General features: G+C 41.6%; 1 protein-coding gene across 1 annotated transcript in view; it reads left to right on the top strand.

Annotated features, from left to right (window-relative positions):
- Positions 1 to 7,712, top strand: part of comp (cartilage oligomeric matrix protein) — an 8,913-nt gene extending 1,201 nt beyond the window's left edge. The window contains 11 exon segments of the mRNA XM_030083659.1: positions 5 to 16; positions 19 to 153; positions 458 to 576; positions 1,930 to 1,982; positions 2,075 to 2,268; positions 2,349 to 2,527; positions 2,623 to 2,671; positions 5,581 to 5,777; positions 6,259 to 6,431; positions 7,089 to 7,228; positions 7,654 to 7,712. Coding sequence (XP_029939519.1) covers positions 5 to 16; positions 19 to 153; positions 458 to 576; positions 1,930 to 1,982; positions 2,075 to 2,268; positions 2,349 to 2,527; positions 2,623 to 2,671; positions 5,581 to 5,777; positions 6,259 to 6,431; positions 7,089 to 7,228; positions 7,654 to 7,712 — 1,310 coding nt within the window.
- The last annotated feature ends 8,109 nt before the right edge of the window (positions 7,713 to 15,821 follow it).

Genomic DNA, 15,821 nt, shown 5'->3' with positions numbered 1-15,821 from the left:
TGTGTGTTGGTGCCTAACTGGACCATCGGAATATTGATGAGGATGACTTTGGCGATGCTTGCGATAACTGCCGCGCAGTCAAGAACAATGACCAGAAGGACACAGACGTGGACAAATTTGGTGATGAATGTGACGAAGATATTGACGGAGATGGTGAGTTTTAGGTCCTCATTTCAATGTCAAATCTCCCTTAACAGAGTAGAGCCCCTTATTTCCACAATGGTGATGATTTGTTTATAGTGTGATGGGTGACAAACACGATTTACAGTAACTCTTCCTCAGTTTCAAAAAGAAATTTAAGCTTACAAAACAAACCGCACATTCAGATCATAGTTCATTGGTTGCAAATTAAGTCCTGATTATAGGTTTTATTGACAAGTCCACACAATAAGATGGGGCTAAGTGTGAAAAGCTTGAATGTGTGGCTTCTTTCTTCTAATTTTCACTTGAATTCCAGGGATTCTCAATCACCTGGATAACTGTAAAAGAGTTCCCAATGCTGACCAGAAGGATCGGGATGGAGACAAAGTGGGAGACGCCTGTGACAGCTGTCCCTACGTTCCCAATCCTGACCAGGTGAGAAATCTCTCTACACTCTTTCTCCAGACCATCTACTCACTGGACCCAATCTGTACCATAACCAAGAAGAAGAAGAAGAAGAAGAAACACAAGAAGAGTGAGACCTCGTAAAGCCTCACAATGGACAGACTAGAGTTGAAGTGACTCAACACTACCATCCGATGGACAGCAGAGGCACGACTTATTCTTTGTGCCCTTTCAAACAGAACAAGACAGCAGCGAAGACTGAATCACTTTATTAAAACTGATCTCATTATCATGAAGAAAGAACACTTTTAGAAAACAGCTGTGCTTCAAATAGTTATTGATAAAACAACCGAGAGCTCTCTCATCAGGCAGACCATTTCTATATTTGATAAGTCTAATGTTCCATATTGTTTAAATTGTATTACAGAGGCAGATTAATGGATTATTCCACACTGTACAGACTTTGGTATGTGTCCAACAGTTGTTGAACATCCATGGACTGACCTTCAAGCTAATACAGTTTACAGTTTTATTTAGCAGACGCTTTTATCCAAAGCGACGTACAGCACTGGGGGCAATTCAGGGTTCAGTGTCTTGCCCAAGGACACTTCGACATGCAGACAGGGGGAGACAGGGATCCAACTCACAACCTCCCGATTGTGGGACAACCGCTCTCACCACTGACCCACAGCCGCCCCTGTACACTTTTACAACCAATCATTTAAAAAAGAAAATCAAGTAACCAGCAAAAGGACATTCAAATTAACGAATGCATAGCGATGAAATTGACAAGATTTTTATGATTCCATTCCATTCCGATTCTTGATTCGGTGCTTTATTGATTGTCTTATTTATTTAACCACCAATTAGTCGTAGCTTTTGTAATGAGACAAGTGGCGCTAACATGATCGGCAGTGTTAGTTAGTGACCTGCAGTATTAACAGCACAGGACTTGTCAATGTTGTCGCTGCTGCTGAGCCGAGATTCAATATGGAGCAGATGAAAGCGGGACATTCATTCAAAGTTGTCACATGCAGAATGTTTCTGCCTTACGGTAGTATTTCCTCCCTTTGATGAAATATCCACTCTGCAAGTACTGTTATCATCCTTTCTTGTGAAATGTAGCCAAGCCTTGCACTGCTTGGGAGTTTTTTGATTCCCATCCCTACAATGCCTTCTGTTTCTTTGAAGTTTAACTGTTACTAATAGTGCAATTAATGTTAAGTGTTTTAACACATGCACAAAAGTGCAACACTGGAAGTGTTTGTGTTTCAGTGATCTTTATTGTCGATTTTTTATTTCGTCACCCGAATGAGTGTCTCACAATGAACAGAGACTCCTTGATAAAGTCCTGCTGAAAGCTTATTTTGTCTTGTTTCTCAGATGGACGTGGACAATGACCTGATCGGAGACCCATGTGACACCAACAAGGACAGGTACTGTGTGAAGATACCAGCATGCAGCCTTGTCTAGTTCCGAGTGTCCACATCAATCACTGACAGCCAGGATCCTCACAACTTTCCTCCAGTGACGGTGACGGTCACCAAGACACCAGGGACAACTGCCCAGCCGTCATCAACAGCTCTCAGCTGGACACTGACAAAGATGGAAAGGGAGATGAGTGTGACGATGATGATGATAATGATGGCATCCCGGACTTGCTGCCGCCGGGTCCCGATAACTGCCGTCTGATCCCGAATCCTCTGCAGGAGGACTCTGATGGTGAGCGAAGTCCCTGAGACATTGAAGTGCGGAGAGTAACATGCAAAAACATTGATCCGTTGATCCATTCATCCTCCCAGGCGACGGCGTTGGTGACGTGTGCGAGAAGGATTTTGACAATGACACTATTGTTGACACCATAGACGTTTGCCCAGAAAACGCCGAGGTCACCCTCACCGACTTCAGGGAGTATCAGACCGTCGTGCTAGACCCAGAAGGAGATGCACAAATTGATCCCAACTGGGTGGTGCTGAACCAGGTCACGTGACATTGTTTTTGTCCTGTTGTGTTTTTTCATCTTTAAGCCACCAGATAAATTACTTACGGCTGAACCATGCTCTTGCTTTTGTGCAGGGAAGGGAGATTGTCCAGACAATGAACAGTGACCCTGGTCTTGCTGTTGGTATGAAACATTTCACACTGCGGTGACTTTAATATCCATGTTTGTTGTGTCTCACAGCCTCTGTCCCGGGATTTTTCAAACCTACTTAACTCATTCAGTCTCATTCAAGCTGTTGATGGCCCCACCCACGAAAAGGGCCACACTCTTGATCTTGTCCTCGCCCATGGTGTTTCCGTCTCTGTTAATGAAATCTGTCCCATGGCTTTCTCTGACTACTCCCCAATTCTGTTTTCTGTCTCAATACAATGCACAGGTCGTTCCTATAAGGCCCCCAAACAGGTCTCACGCTGTCTTAACTCATCTATTGCTGAGCAATTTTCTGCCACCTTCAGGGTCTCCCGGTGTAGGCTGCCTCCAGACTCTATAGTCGGAACTCCTGCTGATGAGCTTCTTTCTATGTTTTCATCAGCTTGCACGACAATTCTGGACGCAATTGTCCCCCTCAAGTTCAAGCGCCACAAATCTCAGCCACTCCATGGCTAAACGCCACCACACGGGCCCTCAGGCGCAACTGCAGATGCGCTGAGCGCAAATGGAAGAAGGACCGTCTCCATGTTTCCTTTCAAATGCTCCGCAGTTGCCTGACAGACTACCAACGAGCTGTAAAATATGCTAAGTCACAGCACATTTCAACTCTGATTTCCTCAAACTGTCACAAACCCCAGGTTCTCTTTCAGACATTGAATTCCCTCATCAACCCCCCAATGATCTCCCCGTCATGCCTCCCCTGCCCTCTGTGATAGCTTCCAACAATTCGTTACAATACTCCCCCCCACCCCCACCCCTCAGGAACCTTCTCAGAGTTTGAGCCTGTTTCACTAGCCTCCCTCTCTGCCGTAGTCAGGCACTTGCAGCCTTCCAACTGCCCCTCTGACTGTCTACCATCGCGCCTACTCAAGGATCCAACAGTCTTTGATTCAGTTGCCTCCTTTCTCCTCTTAACAGTCAACAGCATTCTGTCCACTGGCTGTATCCCACCGGCCTTCAAGCACGCTGTGGTGCAACCTCTGTTAAAAAAGTCCAACCTTGACCCCTCTTCCATTGCAAACTTTAGGCCCATCTCCAAACTGCCCTTCCTCTCAAAAGTTCTTGAGCGTGAAGTTTACACCCAGTGGCAACTGTTTTCAAGAAATCAACCTCTTTGAAAAATTCCAGTCGGGATTCAGATCTGGCCACAGCACAGAGACTGCCCTCTTGAGAGTCCTGAACGACCTGCTCCTAGCTGCGGACTCAGGTAGTCCTGTGGTCCTGGTGCTCCTAGACCTCACTTCCGGTCATCAAAGGTGCAGTCCTGGAGTTTTTCCATTCCTACTTGTCTGGTAGGACCTTCACTGTTCAGCTGGGAGACTTCACCTCTTCTGCAGCCCCCCTCTCCTGTGGGGTGCCTCAAGGTTCCATCCTAGGTCCCATTTTATTTCTCCTGTATATTCTCCCTTAGGAGATATCATCAAAAACACAATATCTCCTTCCATTGCTATGCAGACGACATTCAGCTGTATCTCCCCTTTAAAGCCGACGACCCTGCTGCTCTCCAGCCTCTGCAAAACTACTTGTCGGACATTAAGGCTTGGATGACAGCTAACTTTCCCAGCCTCAACGAGGAGAAGACAAAGGTCATTGTGTTTGGCAAAACCCCTGCAGAACCTCACACCAACACCCTGGGTTCTCTCGCCGGTAACTCCAAGTCAGCTGTTAGGAATCTGGGTGTGATTTTAGACAGTTCTTTTAAGTTTGAGCAGCAGATTAGTGCAGTTGTCAAAAGAAGCTTTTTCAACTTGAGGGCCTTGGCAAAGATTAAAGCATACCTTCCCCAGGCAGGGCTAGAGCAGGCCATGCACGCCTTTGTCACATCTCACCTGGATTACTGCAATAGTCTATACACCGGCATCGGAAAAGCCCAACTTCACCGCCTGCAGTTAGTCCAGATCTCGGCCGCTCGACTCCTCACCGTCACTAAAAAACACGCTCACATCACCCCGGTTCTCTCGTCGCTCCACTGGCTCCCCATCCGCTACCACATTGATTTTAAAATCCTCCTAACAGTTTTTAAATCTCTGCACCACCTTGCCCCACCGTACCTGGCTGATCTTCTCCTCCCCTTCACCCCGTCCAGAGCGTTACGATCAGCTGACCAATGCCTTCTTGTTGTCCGAGGTCGAGGTTGAAAACCAGGGGGGACAGAGCCTTTTCTGTAGCGGCCCCTCGACTCTGGAACTCCCTTCCCCCCGACATAGGGATTTTTAAATCTCACATGAAGACGTACCTCTTCTCGCTGGCCTTCAACTAGGTTTTAGATTGCTATTAGTTTTTGTTCTTGTCTTTGATTAAGCTGTGTCTTATTGATTGTTTTTATGAATTTGACTTTTACGCACTTTTTATGTCTATTTTTTTTATTGCACTATGTGAAGCACTTTGGCGCGGCTAAGCCGTCTGTAAATGTGCTCTATAAATAAAGCTGACTTGACTTGACTTGACTTGACTTGACTTGACTTGACTTGACTTGGCACGAGCAGTTAATTTATAGGCCATATTAGTGACAAATAAGTTATATTTATGCTGTCAATCACATGAAAGCAGATGACTGCTTAAAGAAACAACAGCATTCATAGCCAAGTTTGTGTGTGTGCTGTTTCTCAAACATAATTGAATGAACCCACGTTTTCCATCAGAGTCTTTTGTCTGACAGTGATATTAAAAAAGAAACTTCTGAAATTGAGGACTTTTGAGACTGAGAGTTTGAGCATCATTTCACTTTTTACAATTCAATATTTTTCAGTTGGTGTGAATTTCTTAGACCTCATCTTCACAGATTTCTAGACCTATGATACTTTAGTCTTCATCCGCTGAATCATGGGAATCCAGTTGCCGTTTCAGACACTGACCTCTGAGTTTAATCATCTGTCCCTCAGGTTACACTGCTTTCAGCGGCGTGGACTTTGAAGGAACGTTTCATGTCAACACGGTAACAGACGACGACTACGCCGGATTTATCTTCGGCTACCAGGATAGCTCCAGTTTCTACGTGGTGATGTGGAAGCAGGTGGAGCAGATCTACTGGCAGGCAAACCCGTTCAGAGCTGTGGCAGAACCAGGCATCCAGCTCAAGGTAGTTCACAGTACAATTTCCCACTTTTATCCTGTTGAACCGCTTAGACCTTCATAAATATAAAAAAAGGATTTGATCTGCTGGGGAAGAGTCTCATATTCTCTCCCTGTTGCAATAATTACTCATTTATTAATAATTAAATTATGATGCCACTGAACCACAGTGGACAGAGAGGCAAAGACTGGGTGAGTGTGCACAACAGTGATAACAATGGTCACAACCACAAATACAGAAATCATTATGAATGAAACACTGCATAAATCGAACTTTTCCAGCAAAATAGAAATGTTGTTTCAAGATTCCTGTTTCATAATAAGATGGATTATGTAAAAGGATTATAAACCGTGTATACTATCCTCATAGACTTCAGGAAAGTCCTTTCCTCAGTCCATGACAGCATGTAATTTATTGTCCTTTGCAGCTGTAATAGAAACCAGATCCACAGAGTTCTTGCTATTTATGTGTTGTTTTTATTGAAAAGGCTGTGAAGTCAAACACAGGTCCAGGTGAAAACCTGAGGAATGCCCTGTGGCACACCGGTGACACCAGCGAGCAGGTGAAACTCCTCTGGAAAGATTCTCGCAATGCTGGCTGGAAAGATAAGACCTCGTACCGCTGGTTTCTTCAGCACCGGCCTGCAGACGGCTACATCAGGTACTGCCTGAAAATTCTCTTTTGAGCTTTGAGGAATGGATTTATCTGTGTGAGGTCAAACAGCCGTTCATGAAATAAACCTTTGTACAAACATTTTCACTCACAACAAACACATCATCCATCAATCCAGGATATCCGGAGCAGGATAGACCTTGGACAGGTGGTCAGCATATCGCAGAACAACCACACACACACTCATATTCATAGCTTGATGGTAGATTTGGAATACCTGGAGAAAACCCATGGCTGCACAGTGAGAACATGCAAACTCCAAGCTAAGACTTCAACTTGGAGTCTTTTCACTTGTGAGAGAGTGAAGAACAACTTCTGCAAAAAATGCTGAAACTCATCATGCATACATGTTTTTTCCACAGAAGCTCAAATTGTCAATATACTGGTGGTGCTGGGACAAAGTTCAGAGACTCACAATAATTTCAGTCAAAACTAAAAAGAAGTTATGGCAATCCATTAAATCAGCCAAGTGTCAGTGTGGTGAACTGCCAGACGAAGCTTAAAAGGCAGCTGAAACATGTCATACTGGTGTACATTTCTCATATGTATTTTTGGGAAAAAATAAAATAAAATAAAACAGCAAGAAGCACATACCAAGTCTTTGAGTAGAGATTTATTCAGATGTTTCCATTGTGCCCTGTTCAGAGTTCGTTTCTACGAGGGTCCTCAGATGGTGGCCGACACAGGCGTTATAATCGACGCCACAATGAGAGGAGGCCGTCTAGGAGTCTTCTGCTTTTCCCAGGAGAACATTATCTGGGCAAACTTGCGCTACCGCTGCAATGGTGAGTTGAAGGGTCCAGAAAAAAAATCCTCCTCCTACAGCTGCATTGCTATCGCTCCTTGTGTCTGTGGTTCAGTTACTTTCTGTGTGCTTCTGTGGTTCAGAGGATGCATCGATATGTAGATATAACAAGTGTCACATTGAGTGCAATTTGTTTGCACATTCATTTTATTGGTAACAGTCACACAGCTTCTTCAGCAAACACAGAAGCATGTCAGAGACACTCACTCACTGTCTGACATGGTCCCAGCAACAGGGGCTCCAGACTGACAAGGTTACCAAAACACTTCACTAACTCCTAGTGGCTTTCTGATTTTGTGCTCCTAGAAAAGATTGTAATGAAAATGTAAAGTCAATGTGTGGATGCACATCAAAATACCAAATGTGGTTTTCCCAAATATTTCTTTCCATTGTGTCTCTTTTCAGACACACTTCCTGAGGACTTCGACACCTACAGAGCCCAGCAGGTCCAGCTGGCTGTCTGATGACAAACAAGCTCCAACACTTTCCAACGCACAATTGGGTTTCGGAGAAATAATCAGCACAAAAAAGTACATGAAAGGTCAGAATTGATCGAGACAGGAGGAAACTTCCTAGCTGTAGAAACTTTTCAGAGAGGACCCCAAATATGACACAAATGTTTGAAATGTTATCAAACAAAACCTGTCTTGAATGTTGTTGCTACGAAATATTGTACAATGTATGTTTTCATTTCAGTCTCTGCAACAATTTTAATAAATGTGAATTTTAGTAAATGCGTGACTCTGTGTGACTTTCTTCAGTTGCATGCACATTGAATCTTATTTAAATATTCTTCTTTTTATACTTTTGTGTTATAAAGTGATACATCTGTAGCTTGAGATTGGTTTGAGTTTTAAACATGTCAGATCAGTAAACTCATCATTTCAAGGTGTTTCAGTGGCAGCGACCATCCCATCCAAGACAGACAGTGAAAGCAGAAGTCACATTATCTGAATATTTTCAATTATTGGTCTTTTTAAGAAATGAAAACACAATATTTCTCACCAGTTCCATGTGACTGAGGGTCACAGTTTGCTGGAGTTGCTCCCAGTGTGTATTTTGAAAGACTGCCACACAATCATGTGTGGCAGCAGGATTACTATTGCAACAACACATCATCAGTAGGGTAAAACTAACCTCTCACGACGGTCTAATCCAGCTCACGTTCCCTATTAGTGGGTGAACAATCCAACGCTTGGTGAATTCTGCTTCACAATGATAGGAAGAGCCGACATCGAAGGATCAAAAGCGACGTCGCTATGAACGCTTGGCCGCCACAAGCCAGTTATCCCTGTGGTAACTTTTCTGACAAGCACAGAAACCAATTAAATGAATCAGCATGAAAAAATACTGCTTTATTACCATTCACAGTCAGTTCTGGTCTTGAATTACGGTTTAAGATGCACTCTTGAAATGCATCCTGCAACACATGTAGAAATGAGGGTCTGGGATATTTTGGAATTTGCCAGCCACAGTTGTAGGTGGACGAAAAAGTTCCATTCCGTCCCCTGGACCTCCTCTGCAGACTGTGCTTCCATTTTGTTCAAGTTCACAGTGCTGATTCTGTTTCTTTGCCCACTCATCTCCAACATTCCAACGTGTGGTTTGGAGTTACTCTGTTCCAGTGACCTTGATTTTACCAACTTGAAGTTTCGGGGGACAAGAACATCTTTGCTTGTCTTTCATTTGTCCATATTGCAACTGCGACCCCAAATGAACTGAGCAGCAAAGAAGAAGATGCAGGTCCAACACAGGCCAGCTCTCAGAGATGATAGTGTTAACCACTGCTGTTAGGTATGTTGTCAAACTTTGAATTCTCATTTACAATGGGCATTATGACTGAAATAATGTTGTAAAAGGCAGGTATGTTCAAGAAGTTGCTAAACCCATACATCATACACTGAATGTATGGATCTCACTCAAAAATACGTTTTGTTTTTAACTAGACGATTCTTAACTAAACTACAGTAGAAACACAATAACACAACCAATACTAACACTGTAACAGTAACACAAACAACAAAATAATAATGAATGTCCCCAAACCGTGAACTCCCATGTTGCATTGCAGGTGAGGCAGAGCAGCAAATATTTTAAAAAAATGTTAATATACTCCTCCTGACTTTTCAGAGTTCAGCTGACATGCATAATGTGTTTATTGAGTGATCTTACAGCGGCAGACTCGAGGTGAAGCAGGCAGTTCTTCCCTTCCTTGGTAGGGGGCGCTGCAGAGTCCAGACACTGATGCTACGGCTTCAGAATGACATTGTGCACAGGAAAGAAGAGCATAATAGCATTTTTTTTAAATGAAATATGCGTCACGTGGTCTAAATATCGTATTTCCTTGTGCATTTATTAAGATGTTGTTATTACTTTTTTAATTTTAAAAAAATCTGTTGTATTCATGTCTTGCTCTCGTCTGTGATGAGCAACTGAAAAGACTTTTACAATAAGTTGTGTTAATAAGAATGTTGTGGTTAGCACTCTCACCTCACAAAGAGAAGGTCACGGGCTCAAATACTGGCTGCATGGGGCCTTACTGTGTCGAGCTGCATTTTCTCTTGTGTGATTTTCACCCCACAGTCTGAAATCATGCATGTAAAGTGAATTGGTTACTGTGAATTGAGCCTGTGTGTGTGTGTGTGTGTGGTGTGTGTGTGGTGTGTGGCCCTCTGTCTCTGTGTGGTTGTCCTGTTCTGGACTGGAGACCTGTCCAGCATGGATTCCGTCCTCACCCATAGTGAGCAGGGTTTGGCTCCAGTTGACCCTGCACCGGATGCAGTGGTGTAGATGATGAAAGGATGTTTTCTCTCTAGATCAAGAAAGAAAGTAAATCTGATTCTGATGGAATCAGTTTCCAGAACCCTGAGCCTCACCAGGTATGTTATTATATTTCTATTCAAACCATATGGTACAGTTTTGTTTTGCATTTGTTGGTATACTATGAAGTTATTTGCCAGTTCAGTTTATTAAATTCTTAATAAGTGATTTGATTCACTTGAACTGAGCACTGCAGTGAAATACAAATAACGACTTTTAAAGTCGTGTTGGTACAGCCTTGTACAGTTGAGTGATATTTTCAGTTAGTTAACTGCATTTAACTCTAACTGTCTGTTAATAAGGCTTGGACTGATTTACAAACGTTGCTTTTTCATGTGACAATACCTTGGGCCTGAGTCCTCATCTGTGTCAGTGTATCACAATATGCATTAAGTACTTACAAAATGCAATATATTGATTTCTTCAGTAGGTTGTAATTTCTTTATTTGTTACCGTAACTGCTCATATTGTCCGGATTTTTATATTTCCTCAGTTTCATGAACTGGCCCCCAATTGATTAGCCCTGTAATACACGCTGTCGATGTTGTATAAAGGTTAAAGATGAGTCTAAGTACCAGACATGGATGTTTTGAAACTGAACAGATTTTAGTGGAAATCAACATTCTGAACATTTCACAGGCATGCACATATCCAAAATAATCTTTTAAATTTACATCTGAGAAATACAGGTTACAAAATAGAAACAATAATAAAGACAATATACAACAGGATTGAAACATCATGCATGTTCACAGCAACATGCTGCGATGTTGTTAAATGACACTGGAGGTTTTTTTTTAATTAATCAGCTTATTATGCAAATCAAGACTATGTGCAGAGAAAAATCTGTCTTAGACATTCAATTTAATTGACATTTTTCTTTCATCTTATAAACAAATGGTCACATAAGAAGAACCACATGGCAACAGATAAATAACTACAGACCTTTTACTACGACTTACAGGACAACAGTGATATAATGCGATTCTCACTATAAGCGTTAAGTGCAACTTAAACTGAGTTTTCATAAATTTTTTTCAAGAGCCTTTTACATGTTTTGATGAATTGTAGAGTTGAGTGAAAAAAAAACAAAAAAACAACAAATCAAAAAAACAAAGTCAATAATAATAATAATAATAATAATAATAATAATAATAATAATAATAAAAATAAATGTGGTATTAAAGGGACATTTTATTCAGACCCAACACGCTCTGGAAACAAGCAATACAGGTGGAGCAGCTACTCTTTCCTGTTATTCCCTGATCAAATGTTCATCTTCTAAAATACAGAACCTCTGTTTGAGGTCCACTTTCTTCAGTTTGAAACAAAACTTTGCTTCAGCCGTTCATTACTTCTTTTTTTTAAAGCACAGCATGAAGCTGAGTTGAGAAGTAGCACATGCAGGAAAGTGGAGTCTCAATCTAAAACAGTGTACCAGACAGAGGAAGTGTGGAATCAGATGATCTCAAAATGTGTCAGAAAAGGACCTCTGAGCTTCGCTTTGCACCTTTCAGTGTTCAGCTGTAAACTATGAACAGGCTTGATTTCAGATCTGACAAATAAATTGATTATATTACTTTCCTCACAATCTGTTTTGTTTTTCTACTTTAAGCAAGTGCACAACATCATATTGGGGCGCCAGGAAAGAAACAAGCTGATAAACAGACGTGAGCGTGAACTATAGACGAGGAGAACTTAGATTCAAGAATGAAGCCGAAACCTTTTGAAAAATGATGAAGAGCACAAAGGTTAACAATGGATATAAAACCTAAAAACATTAAAAATATGTCATAAAATATGCAAATAAGGCTGAAATGATGAGAACAACGTCCAAATTTAAAGAATACTCCCTAACTTTAAAGAATAATTTAAAAATGTTAAGAGTAACTGAAATGTTAAGAACAGGGCAAATGATGAGGATATAAATCGTTATGAAATAAAAATAAAGTTAGGAGACTAAATAACAAGTTATATGTTCAGAATGACAAAATTTTTAATAGAAAGAAATTAAAATGATCAAAAAAAGCTATCATATAGAGAAAAAAAGGCAAATTATATGAATAAATGTTGAGAATAAGGTTAAGGTGAAGTTGCAAATGATTATAAAGAAAAATGTCAACAATATAATTTCAAACTTTGATGAAACAAAATCAAACTGGCTTTCCCCAAATCCCAAGCTGTCCGTTTCAAATTGAATCTTAAATTTCACATTTTAAAAATTTCCTGCTCAAGTATGTTTATTTTCATTGTAGCTGTTCATACCGTGACATATTGTATTAGCTGCCTCACTTGAAGTCAAATCTTTTACCAGTGTTAAAGTTGGTGTTGTGGCCGCAGAGGGATCAAATCACCCTCTTCAAACAAGTCAACCATCATGTCTAACACTGAGAATGAACACCGGGGGGGTTCGACCAGGATAAGAACAATGTGATGTCTATCTGAATTAACACTCTCCTCAATACGGCACACTTTATCCACTGTTTTCACTTCCGAGCTTCTGGAAATACTGGATAAAGAATGGCGTGCTGACGAAGAGTGCTAAAACCTGCAGCTGCTTTCGTGAAGCATGCACAAGTTAGTGGCATAAAATATTTTTCTAAGGTGGAAATTATCCACTCAGGCAAATGTTGTATGGTTATGAAACGATAGTGACAAATAAACAAAAACAAAACAAAAACAAAAACAAAAACAAAACAAAAACAAAAACAAACAAACACAAAAACAGAAGCCCTCAAAAACAACAACAAACATTCGGCGCGCCGTTCCTTTCCAGCACAAGAGTGCAAGCTGCACTGAAGTAAGCCCTTTCTAGTTTTGCATCCCCTAAAATCTTCACAGATTAAAAAGAATGAAAAAAAAGAAAAAGAAAAAAGACCAGGAAAAATATAGCTTACAAAGGAAAATTCGTATTTTCTTTGACATGAAAATATCCCCGGAGACAGCATTCACATCGGGCAGAACAGTCTCTGTTCAAGAGCCAGGAAGTCACAAATAAAGTGCAAAGCTACGAGTGGACTACACACTGCACAAAAACAGAACACACCCAAACAAAAACGGGACAAGAAAACAAAACCAAACAGATACACTTCACCCAATCCAGAACCTGACATGACAGGTAACAACAACCACAACAAAATTAAACAATCATATCAGACGTCCCAAAACACACTCCACTTCGGCATAGCAAGAATCAAAGCCCTGTACATAACACGGCATCACGAGCTGCTCTCTCATCCCAGGCAGCTGGCTGCATTCAGCTAACTTTGTCTGGCAGCAGCTCACTAAATAATGCGTTACTCCAGGCTTCTGAAGTGTCATATTCGGCTCACGTTTGTTATTCCAGACTCACAGCACATTCAGCTGCCGCTACACTGAATGGTGAGGGCCATGTGGAGGATGTGAACCTGGGCGGGACACAGACCCGGTTAGGTTTTCGTGCCTACACTCAGTCTCACCCTGGGACGTCATTCGTAGCCTCCTTCTCAGTCAGATGTGGGCTGCTTGCTTGCGCCTGTGCAGCTGAAGTACCTGGGACGTCATGCTGTGTGGCAAACAAGCTGCAGAAGTTTTAAATCCCGCGTATGCAAAACAATCAGTGCACATGCTAATCTGCAGCCGGTGCAAGGCCAGAGTCTGCTTCCAGTTTCTCAAGAAAGCCACAAAGATTGTGCTGATTGAGAGGAGAGGTGACTCGCCAGGCTACAGAGCCATTTAAAAAAAAAAAAATCTGAAATCTGGATTGACTGTTTCACCAAGTGTAAAACAGTGTGCAGACTGATGCTACAATAGGTAGAGGAAGAGTGGAACAAGCAACAGTCGGATTCCTTGGAGGAAGGGAGAAACGGGGATGACTGAAGGACTGAGAAGAAGAAACCTGGCCCGACTGTAATGGGAATGAAAAAAAACAAAACAAAACAAACACTCCCAAAACATTAGGTCATTTGGCAAACAGGCTAAAACTAGGACGACTGCCACAGAAAATACATTCTTTTATCATTCGTGAAGTAGCATTGCACAGAGATGGAGGTAACAGGTAACAGAGTCACTTAAAAGAAGTTCAACTGTCGCACAGCAGAAACCCAGACTGCATCCCTTCAGACTTTGTGATAGTTATGTTACACAAATCAAACCCGCGGAGCTATAGGAGGCCTTCGTTAGCGGTTCTGACTGTCAGCTTTAGTCATGCATTTTGTTATCAGCGATATTGTATGTACAAGGTCCGTGTGGATGACGTTATTCAGCAGGATGACGGAAGAGAAGGTTCAGGAAAGCTTAAGTCACTGCCAGTGGTGGCACACGACAGCGAGGTTGGAACACATCTTATTCAGGTGTGCAAACGGTTTGTAGTACTTTGTGGAGATCTACACATCTGTATACAGAGACTTAAAGGAAAAAATCCAAACAACTTTCATCCGTTTTTTTTAAAAGTGTGTTTTACCTGTTCTCGTAAACAGTGTTATATTTCTCTTGCTATCTGGACAAAGATGTTTGTTTACGGTAGTATTTACATTAGACGAGGTACAGGAGAGCGCAGCAGAGACTGAAGGTAAGTGAAAAAGCAGGGTGATGAAACTATCATTTTCAGAGTACAGCTGGAGTGCATGTTTCACTGTCAGTTTTTGGTTTTTGTTTTGTCTCAGGGCACAATTTCATTAATTGATTGTCATTTCGCTACTGCGAGCACTCCGTGATTCCTTCGCTTGTAAGATCCCTTCAGTTCATATTGCCTGTTTTGCTATAAGTCGTTGGTAATATCGGCACAAGAGATGCGGCTTCATTGTGAAGATAAAAATCTGTCTCGTGACAGAAAACTGAATTCACAATATTGCATCACCAGAAACTTATATTATCTATAAAATAATGTGTTTATATATTAATTTCATTTAGCCAGAAAGAAGATGATTGAAGTTGAGAGAGTCAGTCTAAAACTCTCAACCAACAATCGATAACTACATGATACTCAGAATATTGTAACTAGAGCCTGAAGAATCTGGAAGTACATAAGACGGCCACATTTAAATCAAAAGTACTGGATTGCTGAGGTGGTTTTTGATCTATTAATTGAGCTCTTCTGACATTAAGAGACATTGTGAGAAACTATTGAGGTAATTGAAAGACTGTTTGAGCTCTAACATGCTGAGTACAAGAGAGAAAATTCCTGTTATAAGATCAATTAAATCAACTGGCTGTGGGACGTTCACAACTCCGAAGAAGTACAAGTCAGTGCTGGCAGCTCTAAAGCCACCATGATAAAACCATTTCTTTAACTTTATCCAGCTTACTCTGAAAACCCCAAAACACTGAAGTGGATTTTTCCTTTAAGGATCCATTTTTCTTCCCTTCTTTGCATATGAATCACAGATCCGTTAAGGTAATAAAACCAGTGGTGGAAGTTTCACAGCAGACGACAATCACTTCACTGTGATGAACTGTGATCGGAGACTGAATGTGATTCCTGTGTGGGGGGAGTCAGCAGTGTGTGTGTGTTGTGGGCATTGTGTGTGTGTGTGGGGTGTGTGGTGTTACTTGGGCACACTTCCCATCAGCGCTTTTGGTGAGTAAATGATGAGCACGTCGATACAACCAAGACATTACCGAACGTGACCTTACACACTCTGCACATGGCTCTCAGGGAAACTCTGACAAAAGGCTGAAGCCGACTCATTGGCAACGGAAGCAAAGTCGCTGTAAATCTGACCGATTTTAAGAAGAAAAAAAAGTACTGTGTGTGTTGTAAAGATGAAGCGGTG

Source organism: Salarias fasciatus, chromosome 23, assembly GCF_902148845.1.
Source record: "Salarias fasciatus chromosome 23, fSalaFa1.1, whole genome shotgun sequence".
Lineage (NCBI taxonomy): Eukaryota > Metazoa > Chordata > Actinopteri > Blenniiformes > Blenniidae > Salarias > Salarias fasciatus.
This window is presented reverse-complemented; position numbering and strand designations above follow the sequence as displayed.